Source organism: Bos indicus x Bos taurus, chromosome 5 (assembly GCF_003369695.1).
Source record: "Bos indicus x Bos taurus breed Angus x Brahman F1 hybrid chromosome 5, Bos_hybrid_MaternalHap_v2.0, whole genome shotgun sequence".
Taxonomy (NCBI): domain Eukaryota; kingdom Metazoa; phylum Chordata; class Mammalia; order Artiodactyla; family Bovidae; genus Bos; species Bos indicus x Bos taurus.
Genome location: NC_040080.1, coordinates 16,029,114 through 16,045,790, shown reverse-complemented (window position 1 = coordinate 16,045,790; position 16,677 = coordinate 16,029,114). Strand labels below are relative to the sequence as shown.

The following is a 16,677-nucleotide window of genomic DNA, read 5'->3' as shown; positions in this document are numbered from 1 at the left end:
ACTAGTGGTAAAGAACCCACTTGCCAATGCAGGAGACACAGGAGACTCAGGTTTGATCCCTGGGTTGGGAAGGTCTTCAGGAGGAGGAAATGGCAACCTGCTCCAGTATTCTTGCCTGGAGAATCCTATGGACAGAGAAGCTTGGTGAGCTACAGTCCACAAGGTCGAAAAGAATCTGATAAGACTGAAGTGATTTAACATGCAAATGTGGGAGGGGACTAGGGCAGGTACCAGTAACAGGGGGCACACATTTTTCTAGAGTGTTTATTTTTTATGTTTTGGCCGCACTGTGCGACATATGGGATCTTGGTTCTCCAACCAGGGATCAAACCCCATGCCTCTTGCATTGGGAGCACAGAGTCTTAACCACTGGACCAGCAGGGAAGTCTCTCTAGTGTTCATTGAAATGGGTAGTGATCAACACATATGCATCATATGAGCAGTTATCCAGAATGAGCACATGCAGGAGAGGGGTGCTGTCTGTTTCCTCCTTTCTAGGTCTCAGGTTGATCAGACAGGTAGAGGAGACAGAGTTCACGCTGTCTCACTTTCCTTATGGAGCTTCTCAGGTGAAGTGACTTGTTCAAGTTCATGATTAATACAGAACCAGGTCTCCCTGTGACACATGGGGTTGGCATGACTGGGCTGGGGCTGGGATCCACGTCACCCCGACTGGGAGTCCAGTGTCCTTTCGATGACTCTGTGCTACTGTGGGGTGTGTGACATGTTATGGAGAGAGGGGACTCTGTTATCTGAAGCTCCTTTCCCTTCATCCTTTGCTCCACAAGCCCTAATGGCCAATCTTAGTTTGCCCCCTCTTCTTTTTTTTTTTTTTTAATATTTGTTTATTTAGTTTTGGTTGCGTGGGGTCTTAGTTGCGGCACACAGGCTCTCTAGTTGAGCTGTGGAGGCTCAGTAACTGGAGTACGAGGGCTTAGTTGTCCCGTGGCCTATGGGATCTTAGTTCCCTGACCAGGGACCAAACCCATGCATTGGAAGGCAGATTCTTAATCACTGGGCCCCAGAGAAGTCCCCTGCCCCTCCTCTGTTTCTCCGTCTCTCCCTCACCATGACTCCTTCTTCCCGGGAGGGCTTATGCTTGTGTTCTCACCTCTTCCACAAGACTAATTAGCTGTTCATATTCCTAGATCTACCCACCTCTCACCATCTTTTTTAAACAGAATTTTATTGAACAGTTGAATACCATGTTTCTCAAGGCTTTAAGCTTGCTGCGTAAATAGGCATTCATCCTAAACAATGAAAGAAATTCTCCTTTTGTGCCGGCCTATGTGCAATGGCATTGGCAGTTGGAACAGACTATTGAAAATTTCTTGGAATGTTAAAAATAGGACACTGACACTGGAAACTAACACAACATTGTAAATCAACCGTATTTCAATAAAAAATTTAAAAGAAGAAAAAAAACAGAACATTAAAGTTGTTAGTGTTAATACAAAATATTAAAATTATTGTCACTGGGGAATTCCCAAGCTGTCCAGTGGTTGAGACTCTGTGCTTTCAAAGCAAGAGTGTGGGTTCAACCCCTGGTCCGGGAACTAGGATCCTACATGCTGAAAGCCATAGCCAAATAAATGAATAAACCACATTGCTACCACTGACTGATCCTAAAGGGAACCAACCCTGAATATTCGTTGGAAGGACTGACGCTGAAGCTGAAGCTCCAGTACTTTGGATGCTGGGAGAGATTGAGTGCAGGAGAGAAGGGGGTGACAGAGAGTGAGATGGTTGGATGGCATCACCAACTCAATGGACATGAGTTTGCTCAAACTCCAGGAGATGGTGAAGGACAAGGAAGCCTGGCACGCTGCAGTTCACGGGGTCACAGAGTAAGACATGACTTAGCAACTGAACAACCGCAACAACCACTGATTGAATGCTTAGAATATGTCAAACCCTTGCTAAACACTTGACGTCATTTATCATCCACGAATGCGGTGTGAGGGGTACCAGCAAGCTTCCCATTTTTAACATGAGGTGTCTCTTAGTGTCTTCACACTGGAAATGGGCTATTTGACTCTTGCACTGTATTTCAATGACTCGGCTTCTTTAAGAGCTCTGCTTTGGGTCCACTCATGCCGCACTTGGAGCCTCCCTGGGTGATGGTAGAGGTGATCCTCATCCTCTGTGGGTCCAGCTTTAATCCTCTAGTATCTCAGAAGCTGGAGGATGGGGTGGAGTGAAGTCAGCCGGAAGTAGGGGCATCGAGGCTCCATTCACACCTACCTGGGATCACAGAGGGGAGGCCAGGAAGGGCCAGAGAGGGTGGATTCCAGGGTTGAGGATTAGCTGGTGGATCAAGACATCAGTGGGTGAGGAGCTCCGATGCCAAGTCACAAAACCCTAGGCCCTCCTCACTCCTGTCTGTTCTCCCTGTATTTCTAGCAGTCTCAGCAGCTGGAGAACTTGGGGCCTGGATTGGGTCTTGCGGATGCTCATCGCATCCAGAGACCATTTGGGTGAATGTTGTACTCTGCTGTGGGATTCATCTGGGAGACGTCCTGCACAGATGGGCATGGGATAAAACATCCTAAGAGTTGAGGGTGGAGTCTGACTGACTCAAAAGGACTGATAGAGAAGTGGCGATTATCTATTGCAACATAACAGGGCCCTTGGTCCGAAGTCAGGAGTCTGCGGGCTGGGCTGGCCCAGAAGGGCACATGACCTGCACGTCTCTGGGCCGCAAAGCATGGACACATACACACTGCCATAAGTAAAATAGACCGCCAGTGGGAATTTGCTGTATGACTCAGGGAACTCAAACCAGGGCTCTGTAACAACCTAAAGGGGTGGGAGGTGGGAGGGAGGTTCAAGAGGGAGGGGACATATGCATATTTATGGCTGATGCACATTGATGTATGGCAGAAACCAACACAATATTGTAAAGCAATTGTCCTTCAATTAAAAATCAATTAAAAAAACAACAACAATAAGGGGGGCTGTAGTAGATTATCTTTGAGGGCAGTTTGGATCAATGTATCGGAATACTTGGGAAAAGGGCACTAGGAACATTCTAGCAATACCTGATGGAGTGAGCTGTAATTCCATTAAGCCTCATGATGTCACCTTCTCCATGGAAGCTGGGCCAGGCACTGTGGCTCTCATTTCGTGACCGAGGTCTTCTGGGAAGTTCAGCCAGAAAGAGCAGTTGGGGGACCTGCCCAGCACAGATTGAATGAGACCTGGTGGGGTGGGGAGTGGGGCAGGTCAGGATCCCCAATGAGGGTTAAGCTTTACTCTGAGGTTTGAATTGCAGGTGTACATTCCCAAGAAAGTGAGACATTAGGATGTCATTGGAGAACCCTGGGAAAAGGGGAAGAGCCCTGAGGACTGGGATCAAGTCTGGCATCACTTACCTGACTGCGACAGCGTGAGAGAGGGTTTCTTCATTACGCAGACCGGATCACAGAAGACCACCCAGCTAAAAAAGCAGAGTTCTGAGCTGGAACCCAGCGAATCTGACTCCAAAGCCCTGTCTTTCTCCTTCTGTTCACTTGGGACAGGCCCGGCGTTGTGGGAGAGGAGGCAGAAGGCCGGGAGGGGCGCACCTGGGTGTTTTTCTTTGGGGGGGGGGGCGTGGTTAGGCCCTGGCACGTGGCCGCTGGATCCCGGAGCCCTGCCTCTGTCTGACTACAAAGGGTTAATGGACCTTGGCCCCCCCCTTCCTCCCGCCTCCTCCCGCCTCCACCCCAGGCTCTTCCTGTCCTAAGTTGCAATACCCCTTCTGCCTCTCTCCCTTCCCCTCCCACCTCCTCTCAGCTCAAGTTTTCTCGGAGCTCTCCGGGCTCTGGGCCGCAGGGCTGGCCTTCCGGGTTTGAGGTCCTCCGGATTGGGCTGTGTCCCCGCCCCAGTCTCAACCCTCCACTCCCCGACCCGAGGCCCGGGCTCCACTGGGCATACGCGAGGACCGTGTTGCTGTCACTGTCGCGGGCCGCCACTGCCCCAGCCCTGATGGGGGATTGAGAGGCCACAGCTGGCCGGACATGGGCCTCCCCACCGTGCCTGGCCTGCTGCTGCCACTGGTGAGACGGGGAGGGGCCCAGGGAGGAGTGGGCAGGCGGGCGAGGGGCGCCTGGGGCTGGAAAGGGTGGAGGGCCGGGCCGAGCCTCAGGCCTGCGCGGGCCTGCCCTCACACACTGCCCCATTCACCCGCGGCCCAGAGCTGGGGACAAGCTTGGAATGCCAGGAGGGAAATGGACCCAGGCCTGGGCAGGCTGGGAATGTGGCGGCAGGTGCCCACAGGGTAAGGAGAGGCAGTTTGATAGGAAATCGAAAGCAATGGGAGAAAGGTGGGTCCTCTCAGAATCTGGATGGTTCTGCCCGGCACGTCGTTGTGTTGGGCCGCGGAGAGGCTAGGCTACCTGGGCGCCGGGCTGAGAATGGAAAGCAGGGGCTGGACGCCGCTCGTGAAGTGGGGAAACTGAGTCCAGGAGAGGCCCTGGGCTGGGGGCGGTGGGCTTGGGATGCTATGTTGGGGGCATTTGGGAAGGGAGTGGGTAACTACATAGGGGCTGGAGATCCCTCGGCCTCCCCAGGCCCAGGCCTCCCGGTCCCCTGGGGGGCACCCTTCACCCTTGGTCTGTGGCCTCTGGCTGTCGGACTGACCCCCCTCCAAGGCCGCAGAACCCCAGGGCCTGTCCCCTGGCCCCCTCCCCCGACCCCAGCAACAGATCACTTGCTTTCTTCTTCCACAGCTCAGTTTGGGGAAGTTGGTAGACACTTGTTTTCGTCACTGGAAAATGTCCCTTTCTCTTGCCTCAGCCTTCTTTCAGTGGATCCTTGACACCCCCCCTCCCCGCCCCCCGCAGTGGTTGGGGGCAGAGACCCAGTCCCTCGCCTCTGCCTAGTTGGGGGGCTGCGTTGGCCGCTTTCTCCTGGTTCACTCTTCCTCTGCCCAGTCGCCCCTCCCCACTTTGACTCCCCCAACCTCTTCTCCCCCCACCCTCCTCCCGCCAGCATCTCCTGCTGTGCGCCCTAATCATTCCTTCTTTTCTGTCCAGTCTCCCCACCAGTCAGACTCCTCGGAGCCTCCTTTTTGAACCTTTCTCTCCGGTTCCTCCCTCTTCTCTGCTCTGGTCCACCTTTCCCGACACTAGTTCCTCACGAAGCACCCCCCCCTCCGCCCCCCCATCTCCTTCGTCCATTCTTCCACACCCCCAAGCCCACCTTTCCCTTCTTTCCTGGCTGTTCTCACAGGCTCCCCCCATTTCCCTCTGCAGCCTTCCTGACTCCTCTTCTCTCCTGGGGCAAACCACCCGATCCAGTCCTGTCTCCCTCAGGTACTAGCTGTCTGGACTTGAATGGGTTACGTAACCCTCCACGTCTTGCTTCTTTATCTCTAAGATAGACAGAATAGTCACCACCTCATAATGTCGTTGTTTTGGTTTGTTTTGTATTTAATTTTATTTTATTATTGGGGTATAATTGCTTTACAGTTTGTCTTAGTTTCTGCCGCATAGTGTCGTTTCAAAGATGACATAGATGGATATAGATCAGGTATTTCATTCCTTTATGCTTGCTTGGTGCTGGATACTGTTTTAGGTGCTGGTAGTGAACATAGTCTTTGCCTTCACGGGATTTCTGATCTAGTGGAGGAACAGAGTATGGCAAACGGAAAGCACTCAATATTAATGAGAGCTTTTCTATTGTTAGTAGTAATAGTGTGTGTGTGTGTGTGTGTGTTGCTTAGTCATGTCCAGCTCTTTGTGACCCCATGGACTGTAGCCCGCCAGGCTTCTCTGTCCATGGAATTTCCCAGGCAGGAATTCTGGAGTGGGTAGCCACTGCTTTCTCCAGGGGATCTTTGGGATCCAGGGGATCTTTGGGATCCAGGGATGGAACCCGGGTCTCCTGCATTGCATGCAGATTCTTTACTGTCTGAGTCACCAGGGAAGCCAGTAGTGGTGGTTATTGCTCAGTGGCTTCTGCATTTGGAAAATAGAGATACAGGGGGCCTGGAAAGATAAAGAAAGGTGTCAGGTGCCTGGGGTTGCGGCTGATCCAGCCCAGGTTGGGGTGTGACAGCTAAGGGAACAAGCTTAGCCTGGAACTGAAGGGGACAAAGGAGGCGTGCGGTGCTGGGTAAGGCTTCCCTGGGCCAGTCAATGAGCAGTGCAGGGAATACTGTGTGTGTGAGGGGACAGAGGGTGGTGGAGGTGGGAAGAATGCAGGAGACACTGTGAAGGAGCACACGAGATCTTGCTGCACCCAAAGAGCTTACAATCTTGTAGCCAAGACAGCTTACAGAAAAACAAATTATTTTAACGATCTCGGGGAAAATGCCCACAAAAGCGTGATGTGGTGCCCTGGAACACCAATGGGAGGCAGAACCAGGAGCGGGGTGAGTGCTGTCCTGTCTGCGGATCAGTGCCCAGCTCCCTCCCCAGTCACCCATCTCTGACCTAACTAAGAAGTCTTTTGTGTCTTCATCTCATCTTCCCTGGCATTCCTCTGGGACCTGCACCTCAAAGGTGCTCCTCCCCGGTTTGTTGAATGAATAAAGGATGGAATGAGGGAGGGAACGCCTCCTGGAAATTGGGTTTTGGAGCTGAGATTTGAAGTCACAGACAAGCAGGAGGCTGAAAAAAGGGACACTGGTCCGAGGGAGACTTTGGGCTTCCTTGGTGACGCTAGTGGTAAAGAACCTGCCTGCCAGTGCAAGAGACACAAGAGACACAGGCTCGCTCCCTGGGTTGGGAAGATCTCCTGGAGGAAGAGGAAATGGCAACCCGCTCCAGTATTCTTGCCTGGAAAATCCCATGGACAGAGGAGCCTGGTGGGCCACAGTTCATGGGGTCGCAAAGAGTCAGACACGACTGAAGCGACTTAGCACACACGGCCTGGAGGAACAGAACAATGGGGTTGTGTGTTGGAGGTTGGTGGTGGCAAGAAGCTCAGTGTCTTGACTGTTAGGGGTAAGACTCTGTTGAGGTACAAAAAAAAGTGAGAGGGGCTCCCCTGGTGGTCCAGAGGCTAAGACTCTTGAGCTGTCAATGCTGGGGCCCTGGCTTTGATCCCTGGTTGGGGAACTAGATCCCACATGCCACAACTAAGACCCTGCACAGCAAAATAAATAAATAAAAATAAATAGTAAAAAGAAAAAGAAAAAGTGAGAAAGAGAAAATTGAAGGAAGTAGGGGAAGGGACAGAGAGAGAATCTTGACTGTGATCCCTGGTAGAGGAATTCCGTTCATTCATTCATTTCTTCATAAATGATTCTCTCAGGTCCGCTGTGTCCAGGAATGTGTCCAGAATAGTAGCAGGTACCTCTTCAAGTTCTCATTCAGGGAAGGAAGGAGTGACCTACGGAAATGATGTTCAGGGTCAGGCGAGAAAGATTCCTACACCTGTGGGTGCAAGTTGAAGCTTGAATGCAGATAAGCAAGGGTGTAGGCTGGACTGGAGCAGGGAATAGGCGAGAAGACAGTGGCAACAATCTGGGAGTGAGGCATCCCATGGAGAGGGCTGAGAGATGACGGAGGAGGTCTGGCAAGATGGACTACGGACCCGGATTGTGGCATGGGAGGGATGGGGACCCTGAGGAGAGAAGGGTGGCCAAGACAAGTTGATGCTGTGATATCTGTCTGGTCGATGGGTTTTGTTTGGGGGCATGTAGAAGGTCTGGGAATTTGCCAAGTGAAGTGCGTATCTGACAGGCTCAAGCAGAGGTTCTCACACCCTTATCAGCCTCGTGTTCAGGCAGAAATGTTCAGACTCTTATCTGTAAGCGCTGCCTTCACTCACCAGGGATGCTCAAAAGGAGTGGAAGGCTTGCCAGCGTCTCCTGTGAGACCGTGCAAGTGGCTGTGCGAGTGTGTGGGAAGGAGGGAGGAGTTTTCCCCTGGAGATAAATATATTCCTACAGCCCAGCACTGACTCCCATCTTCCCACTTTGGTTATCACTGGCTTTTACTGGAGTGGAAGAGAGATAGTCATGAAATCAATCAATCAAACCACATTTATTTTGCCCCTATAGTTCTGTGTGCGGGGGATTAGACAGTATCTCTGACCAAAACACTTTCAGATCTCTCATCGCATAGTTTATGGTCTACTTGGGGAGATTATTATCTAGTCACCCAAAGCTGTTATGTTATGGTAAGAGCCCAAAATAGATATAATAAATTCATGGTTTTAAAGTTCACAGGGTGGGGTTTGCATGGGATATGCTGGAAGGGGGGAAGCCTCGCTGATGGGGGCTTCAGGGGAGGGAGGCCGGGCCTCAGCAGAGCCTTGGAGGAGAAGCTGTCTTAAGCTCCCCAAAGATTTTGACATCAAATGAACAAAACGGACTTTAATGAACAAGTGAATGGGGGATGGAGAGTGAGGCGGCTGGTCAGAGCGAGACCACAGGGTCTCGCTCTGCTGTCAGCTCTTCCACCCCCACGCTGCAGGCCCAGCGCAGGAAGTCGCACTTAAAAGCCTCCCCAGGCGGAAGTTGTGGGGGAGTTGGAGGGGTGCTGGGCCACCTCCTCAACTGTCTCTCCACAGGCACCCCAGCTTCCTGCCTTTGCCCTGCTCCAGGCCACAGACACTCAGGTTGACTGGGGTCTGGGCGCTCAAAGCTCACCCTCTGTTTCTACTGTTTTACTGCAAGCCTTCCAATGTAGGAGACATAAGAAATACGGGTTCAATCCCTGGGTCCGGAGGATCCTCTGCAGGAGGGCATGGCAACCCACTCCAGTGTTCTTGCTGGAGAGTCCCATGGACAGAGGAGCCTGGCAGGCTACTGTTCATAGGGTCTCAAACAGTCAGACAAGACTGAAGCAACTTAGCACAACACACACTGCAAGATGCAGTGGCTAAAGATGTGCTCGGTGCCGAGGGATGGTGCCCACTAGTGGGGGGACCTGAGGCCCTGGCTCCTAGGTTCCAAGTGGGCTGGCTGGGGGTGCAGGTGGGGACTAGGGGGGCCCCCCTGGGGACATGATGCTGGTTGTCTTCCATCCCTGCTTACTTGCTCCCTCCCTCATGGAACTGGGCATTCAGGGCTCTGGAGTTTTTCTTGTGCAGCCTGTGGGCTTGCGGGAGGAGCTGAAGAGCCTCAGAACTGGCCTTGTTTCCTAAGGATTGTTCAAGGACCCCAGGGAGGTCCCCAAGCCCAACCCAGCTGGCCAGAACCAGCTGAGCTGTGGGAAGGCAGTGAACTCAGCTGGGAGGGCAGCCTTGGTTCGCTCCCTTCTGGACGTAGGGCGCTCCCTTCTGGAGCTAGGGCAGGTCAGGGGGCCCTCGTTGTCGGGGGACAGGCAGAGCTGGGAGGAGGAGGGGTCTGGGTGAGGCTGAGTCTAAAGGAAGGATGCTGAGGGGTGGGAAGGAGCTGAGTGGCCCTCCGGGAGGGGGAGGGGCGGGTAGTGACCTGAGAGGGGGAAGCCCGAGGTCACCGGAGACTTCCCTTTGGGATGGAATGGGATAGGGAGCCATTTCCCGAAAAAGTGGGCCAAGAGGGACTGAGACCCATGGCCTGGCTGTTTGAAGGAGGAGGGGAGGAAGGGGGGCGCTGCGTGGGGATAGAGCCTGGCCCCCAGGAGGAGGGAATCAGATGGGGTCCAGATTGCGTGCGGGGTCCTGGTCCCATCAGCCTTTCAGCTGACTCATGACCCTTGAGGAGCCGGGGGAAGCGACGGGTCCCCTCTCCCTCCCCTGGATTCCCTCCCTCCCTCTGGCCTGAGTCACTGGGCGGAGCTGCTGGGAAAAGATTTCCCTTTCCCGGATCTGAGTTAACCCCCAAATTGCTGGGGATTGCAGCACGAGGCATGTGGCCTGAGAAAGCCTCTTTCCCTCCTTCTTGGGAAGCTGATTTCCTCATCAACCCACAGTCCCTGGAAAGCTGCACCCCCACCCCCTCAAACCCTGGCCCAGACCTGGACCCCCGCCCCCATTCTTTTTCCTGATGCTGTCTCTGCAAGTTGGCTCTGCCTCCAGCCGCCTGGAATGTAGTTCCAAGGTCCCGTGACCTTAGATGCTATGAGGCCTTCTTCGGGAAAGGAACTGCACATACAGGATTGGGAAGCCCTTCCCATAAACATCCCCAAACTCTTCCTGTTGCCCTGGAAGCCCCAGGCCTGTTGTCAGGGGCTGTGGCACGGGGCTGGGGTGGCTAGGGAAGGGTGCTGGCCCTGGGTAGGGGAGGCGCCCTACAGGATTGCAGCTGGGTTTCTGAGTATAGCTTCCTTTGGCTGGCGCTGGGGCTGGGGCTGGGGCTTCTAACTGCTGCAGCGACACCCAGCGGGGAACTGGGTGGTGACCTGCTTATAGCTTACCTGCTCTGGGCTGCCAAGCCCTCCTGTCCTGGCTGGGGTCTCTGGGCTCTGATTAGCCTGTTGCTCTCAAAGTTTAACAGGGCTTCCCTGGTGGCTCAGCAGTAAAGAATCCGCCTGCCAGTGCAGTAGACATAGAAGACTTGGGTTCGATCCCTGGGTTGGGAAGATCCCCTGGAGGAGGAAATGGCAACCCACTCCAGTATTCTTGCCTGGAGAATCCCATGGACAGAGGAGCCTGGTGGGCTACAGTCCATGGGGTCGCCAAGAGTCGGATATGACAATGTAATACAGGAAAGGGCACAACCCTATAGGTTCGCCTCTGTGAATGTTCACGAAGTGAATACACCGTGAGCACAGCACCCAGATGGAGAAATGCCACCTTAACCTTTAGGGCTGCTCATTGGAAGGAAAGGCCTGTTCTCAACCCCTCAACTGAACACCTGCCCTGGTCCAGTCCTGAGAGCTGGTTTGGGGAAACAAGGATAAAGTACAAGCCGCACCTGGGATCTTGCAGCCTTGGGTTGGAGGGAAGAGGATGGGAGAATGAGAGAACAATGGCGACAGCACAGTGCCGGTAGCTCAGGCGGAGTGTAGGTGGGGGCGTCCCAGGGAGAAGGTTCGAGAAGGCTTTAGACTTGCTACCTCTGTGATCCCCATCCTTCCTTTCCTGAGGGTCCTCCTCCATCTGACTCCTCCCCAGGTGCTTCCAGCTCTGTTGGCAGATGTGTACCCCGCAGGGGTTCAGGGGCTGGTCCCTCACCCCGGGGACCTGGAGAAGAGAGAGAGTCCCTGTCCCCAAGGAAAATATAACCACCCGCAAAATAGCACCATTTGCTGCACCAAGTGCCACAAAGGTAGGAGAAAGATCCCCGTGGAACTCCTCAGTCAGGAGGCCCTGCTTCTTCCTTTGCATTTTCCAGATGTTCTAGAACCTGGCTTGGTTGCCTCTCCTGGTCTGGGGCTTTCTCCCTCCTTTCCTCTCCTAGGGACTTTGGGAGGTGCCCAGGCTATCTTCCCAGGCCTGGAGCTCCTCCCCTGAGCTCCTGGCTGCAGCCTAATTCCAGCCCCTGAATCACAGGTACCTATCTGTACAATGACTGTCCGGGTCCAGGGCGAGACACGGACTGCAGGGTGTGTGCCCCTGGCACCTACACTGCCTTGGAGAACCATCTCAGACGATGCCTGAGCTGCTCCAGGTGCCGGGACGGTGAGTCTCAGGAGGGCGCAGGGCTCTGAACAGACTGGGTCAGGTGGGTGTTCGGAGGGGTGTGCGGTCTGTTTCTAGGGGAGGGGACGGGTGTGTGCTGCTGGGGGTGAGTAGGGACGTTCATGCACAAGTGACTGAGTGCATGGCTGTGAGTGCGCGTTACACAGAGAGACACACCAGATGAGGACCATGGGGGCTCATACCCCATCTCCTCCCCTCACCAGAAATGTTCCAGGTGGAGATTTCGCCTTGTGTAGTGGACCGGGACACTGTGTGCGGCTGCAGGAAGAACCAGTACCGGGAATACTGGGGTGAAACTGGCTTCCGGTGTCTGAACTGCAGCCTCTGTCCCAATGGCACAGTGAATATCCCCTGTAAGCATGGCTCTCCCAACCCCGCTCCTCGCCCCATCTCCGTCTCCAGAGGAGGGTCCTCACCTTGCTGTACCCCTGCCCCTCCTAGCCCTCCCTCTTGCACTCAGGGTGAGGGGCGTCCTCTCTCAGCTGTGCTGCTTGTCTCCCCACAGGCCAGGAGAGACAGGACACCATCTGCCACTGCCATATGGGCTTCTTTCTTAAAGGCGCCAAGTGCATCTCCTGTCATGAGTGAGTCCTTCTGCCAGCTGCTGGGCACTGGATTGGGGTGGGAGGATGGAGAGGTTCTAGGGGGTGCTTTTGCTCCCACGGGATGCTTTTTTGTTTTTGTAAATTTTTATTTATTTATTGGCTGCGAGAGGGCTTTCTCTCATTGAGGAGAGCAGGGGCTACCCTCTAGTTTTGGTGCACGGCCTTCTCATTGTGGTGGCTTCTCTTGTCGCAGAGCACAGGCTCTAGGGCACTCGAGCTTCTGTAGTTGTGGCACGTGGGCTAGAGTTGCGGCTCTGAGAGCCGGGGCTCAGTCGTTGTGGCGCACAGCCATAGCTGCCTTGAGGCATGTGGGATCTTCCCGACCCAGGGATCAAATCCATGTCTCCTGCATTGGCAGGCAGATTCTTAACCACTGGACCACAAGGGAAGCCCGCTACTGGCTGTTTGGTATGGGAGACACTTCATGTCGAGATACCAGCCAGTCTTCCCTGCCCCCAACATGTTCAGAAATCTTATGAAGTCTTTGAGGAATAGAGGCTCATACCCTCAAGGACTTGCAGTTCCTTTTAGACATTCAGATCTTTTTCTGAAGACATTCAGATTCTTGGGAAACAGGCTCTGCTATTGATTCTAGGAATACACGCTTACATCTTTGAAATCAGACTGCATCTCACAACAGTTGATGGCACAGGTGACAGCTGTGTATAAGATGTAAATGATGCCTTTGATTGTTGATCTTAGGTTTGATACAGCATGGTCTTTCTTTCCCAGTCCTTTTGACCACACCTCCTCACTCCTTCTTGCTTTGCACACTTGCTTCCAAAGAGGAAACTCCGAGGGCTCTAAAGTTGAATTGCCCTGGGTTTAAACCTCAGGCTAGCCACTGTATTGGCTGTGTGAGCTTGAGCCAGTGACTTAACATCTCTGAGCCTTAGTTCTTCTTTACCTTTAAAGTAAAGATAATGACATCAGGTTGGCAAAGTTGTAAGAACCACAAAACATAACTACAAAGTGTCTGATGAGAAATTAGTTTCTTTTTCCCACTAGTCTCTTTTCTTAAAATCACTTTTACACCCTTTCCATGTGGTTCTCTGTGTGAGCTTGTGAAGTGGGTAAAATCAGCTCTCCTTGTTTGCAGATTCCTGCGGAGAACTCACCTCCTCAAGTTCCTTCCAAAACCCTTGATGTAGTTCTCATCCTTCCGTGCTGCCTGATGCCAGCTCCCAACATGGGAAATTGTTCTAGTGTTCTCTGGCTTCCCCCAGCAAGATGTGTTTTTTAATGGTTCACACGTGTGCTAGACCCCCTCTCAAAGTCAGGTGCTGTCATCAGCAGTGTCATCTAGAGAAAAAGTTCTTGAATCTCTCTGCCACTGGATTCTCATCAGTAAAACAATGATAAAATAATTCAAAGGACTTCCCTGGTGGTCCAGTGGCTAAGATTCTTCTCTCCCAATGCAGGGAATCTGGGTTCCTTGATCATGGAACTAGATCCCACATGCCACAACTAAGACTCATTGCAGCCAAATATTTAAAAACAAACAACAACAACAAAAACAGTTCAATGACAGTCAGCATGTATAAGCGTTTACTATATGTCAGGCATAATTATTTTACTTAATCCTTAGTCCAAGTAGGATCCCTGTTTTACTGATGAGAAAACCGAGGCTTACAGGTGAAGTGATGTGCCTGTAGTCACACAACCAGTCTGGTGACTCTGACTCTGACAGGTGGCTCGGTGGTAAAGAATTCACCTGCCAATGCAGAAGACACAGGACCAATGCAGAAGACACAGGAGACACTCATTCAATCCTGGGTCAGGAAGATCCCCTGGAGAAGGAAATGGCAACCCACTCTAGTATTCTTGCCTGGGAAATCCCATGGACAGAGGAGCCTGGGGGGCTACAGTCCACGAGGTCACAAAGAGTCAGATGTGATGAGCACGCACACACTTTTAACTCTTTCTCTACACAGCCTCTTCAAGATCAAATCCAACTCTAAAATGAAATGATTCTGGGATCAGCTAATTTTTTTTTCCTTCCACTGCATCTGTTGCCAAGATAGGATTAATTTCTGTTCTATCGCAAGATAGCTAAATATTTGTAAAGGGCAGAATTTCCAACAATCTGTATGGGTCTTTCTATTTTTTCCCTCCTATATTCCTCTTAATGGGGGGCCCCTACTCACCAGCACTATCTCTTCTTTTAGTTGTAAGAACAAGGAGTGCGAGAAGTTATGTCCAACCCGACCTTCAACTGGTAAAGACTCTCAGGACCCAGGTGAGGAGAACTATCCTAATGCCCAACCAAGCCCAGGGGCCCTTTCCTGGTCTTGCCCCCGCCCCCATCCATCCGGTCCTGCCCTCGCCTCTGACCACCTTCTGCTCTGTCTCCAGGCACTACAGTACTATTACCCCTGGTGATTGTCTTCGGGCTTTGCCTGGCATCCTTCGCCTCTGTCGTCTTAGCATGTCGCTACCAGCGGTGGAAGCCCAAGCTCTACTCCATCAGTGAGTGGGGACTTTGGGAGGACAAGGGGATAAGGGAGGGTGGGGTGCACAGGCACGGAGGGAGATTAAGGGTATCCTCTTAGTTCCCTGCCAAGGACCCCGCTGGCCCGAGCTGATACGGGATGGCTGGTGAGAGCCCGTACTGCATCAGTGATTCTTTCGTCCCTGGGGTCACATAGGCCCTGAAGCGTGTCACCACAAGGGCCCACCACCAGTCCTGCGATGGGCACTAGGGCTGAGAGAGGAAGTGAAATTTGTGACGCTCTGTTTCTTTTTTTCTCAGTTTGCGGGCAGTCGACTCTGGTAAAAGAGGTAAGTTGATACCGGGGAATGACCCCCAGGCTTCCCTAATTGTCCACTACTACCTGGTAACACCCAAAGCACCCAGAATCAACCTTTCACCCTAGGTCTCCCCTGATTCCCTCTAGCCCGGCTCCCATCCATAATCCAGAAGAACTGGGGCTATGGGGCTGTTTATCCTCTTGCGCTAATGCTGTGCCGTCCCTTCCTCAGGGGGAGCCAGAACTCCTGGTCCCGGCCCCAGGCTTCAACCCCACCACCACCATCTGCTTCAGCTCCACCCCAAGTTCCAGTCCTGTCTCCATTCCCCCTTACATCTCCTGTGACCGGTCCAACTTCGGAGCCGTCGCATCTCCCTCCAGCGAGACGGCCCCGCCCCATCTAAAGGCTGGCCCCATCCTCCCGGGGCCTCCGGCCTCCACCCACCTCTGTACCCCGGGGCCTCCGGCCTCCACCCACCTCTGTACCCCGGGGCCTCCGGCCTCCACCCACCTCTGCACCCCAGTTCAGAAGTGGGAAGCCAGCGCCCCCAGCGCCCCCGATCAGCTCGCGGATGGTGAGTTCCTCATTCATCCTCTCTGGGAACACCGGCCCCTCCGGGGAGGCGGGTGGGCGGGGCGCCCTGAGTTGCGAGCGCTGTGCGGGGCCAGGCCGGAGGGCCGCCGCTCCAGGCTCACCGCGCTGCCTCCCGCAGCCGACCCCGCGACCCTGTACGCGGTGGTGGACGGCGTGCCCCCGTCGCGCTGGAAGGAGTTGGTGCGGCGGCTGGGACTGAGCGAGCACGAGATCGAGCGGCTGGAGCTGGAGAACGGGCGCCACCTGCGCGAGGCGCAGTACAGCATGCTGGCGGCCTGGCGGCGGCGCACGCCGCGCCGCGAGGCCACGCTGGAGCTGCTGGGCCGCGTGCTCAGGGACATGGACCTGCTGGGTTGCCTGGAAAACATAGAGGAGGCGCTGGGTGGCGCCGCCCGCCTCGCGTCCGAGCCCCGCCTTCTCTGGTGAAGCCCCGCCCCTCCGACTGCGGGCCTCCCCGCCCTGCAGACGGCTGCTTCCTTCCTGTGCCAGGCAGCCCGGAAGGATCTGCGAGATGCCCTGTGGACCTCCTGTTTTGTTTTGTTTTTTTCTGGAGAGGAAGTCTTGGAGGAGCAGGCACGATCTGGCAGCCACTGACCTGGTGCTACTCACTCAGTGTACATAGCTTTTCTCAGCTGCCTGAGTGTGTGTCTGTGTGTAGTGTGTGTCTGCGTGCAGTGCGTGTGTTTGTGTCTCTGTATGTGCGTCTGTGTGATGTGGAGTGTGTGTACTCGTGAGAGAGGCCGAGTGTGCCCGGAGCCCAAGGCAGTGGTTGCGAAGATGAGGGGCGCCCTGCCTTATTGCCTGTTTTTTGGGCTTGGAGAACTCAGCAAGGCGACTTGGGGAACCTACGTCGGTCCCTGAGCCGGTTTCGCAGTAGATAAGCCATCTTTGTATCCACTCTGCACATCCACTCATCCACTCTGTACACTAATAGAAACTTTGTTGCCCTGCCTGGACCAGCTGAACTGTCCCCAGGCAGCGGGGGAGCACAGAAAAATGGGGCCTCCCAAGGGAGCTAGCTGTTCAGTTCAGTTCAGTCGCTCAGTCGTGTCCGACTCTTTGCGACCCTGTGAATCGCAGGGACTTCTGTAAATACACTAAAATCTTCCAATTAAAGCTCTGCCCTGGAGGGACTGGTTTTTCTGAGTGATGATGCTGTTGTGGGAGGCTGGGGAGGAGGAGGCCAGAGCCCTGATCCTGGTGGGGCACAGATGGAGTCAACCTG

The 16,677-nt window shown here is 53.9% G+C and overlaps 1 protein-coding gene and 2 long non-coding RNA genes across 6 annotated transcripts; 1 reads left to right on the top strand and 2 right to left on the bottom strand.

Annotated features, from left to right (window-relative positions):
• Positions 1 to 1,167: 1,167 nt before the first annotated feature.
• On the bottom strand, positions 1,168 to 3,854 carry LOC113892344. 4 transcript variants are annotated; one of them, XR_003511031.1, is made up of 4 exons: positions 3,768 to 3,854; positions 3,375 to 3,439; positions 3,042 to 3,200; positions 1,168 to 2,307 (listed from the first exon to the last, which is right to left on the bottom strand). It is a non-coding gene; the product is annotated as an uncharacterized LOC113892344 (long non-coding RNA). The 4 variants fall into 4 exon arrangements; XR_003511030.1 differs by having other exon boundaries at positions 3,042 to 3,175; XR_003511029.1 differs by lacking the exon at positions 3,768 to 3,854 and having other exon boundaries at positions 3,375 to 3,584.
• On the top strand, positions 3,712 to 16,591 carry TNFRSF1A (TNF receptor superfamily member 1A). The gene is made up of 10 exons (XM_027541091.1): positions 3,712 to 4,040; positions 10,975 to 11,128; positions 11,353 to 11,481; positions 11,706 to 11,855; positions 12,008 to 12,086; positions 14,276 to 14,346; positions 14,463 to 14,576; positions 14,860 to 14,888; positions 15,090 to 15,432; positions 15,571 to 16,591. Exons 1-10 carry the CDS (start codon positions 4,002 to 4,004, stop codon positions 15,876 to 15,878), a joined length of 1,416 nt encoding a protein of 471 aa, XP_027396892.1. The 5' UTR covers positions 3,712 to 4,001; the 3' UTR covers positions 15,879 to 16,591.
• On the bottom strand, positions 12,173 to 13,556 carry LOC113892345. Its single transcript, XR_003511032.1, has 2 exons — positions 13,226 to 13,556; positions 12,173 to 13,014 (listed from the first exon to the last, which is right to left on the bottom strand). It is a non-coding gene; the product is annotated as an uncharacterized LOC113892345 (long non-coding RNA).
• Positions 16,592 to 16,677: the final 86 nt, after the last annotated feature.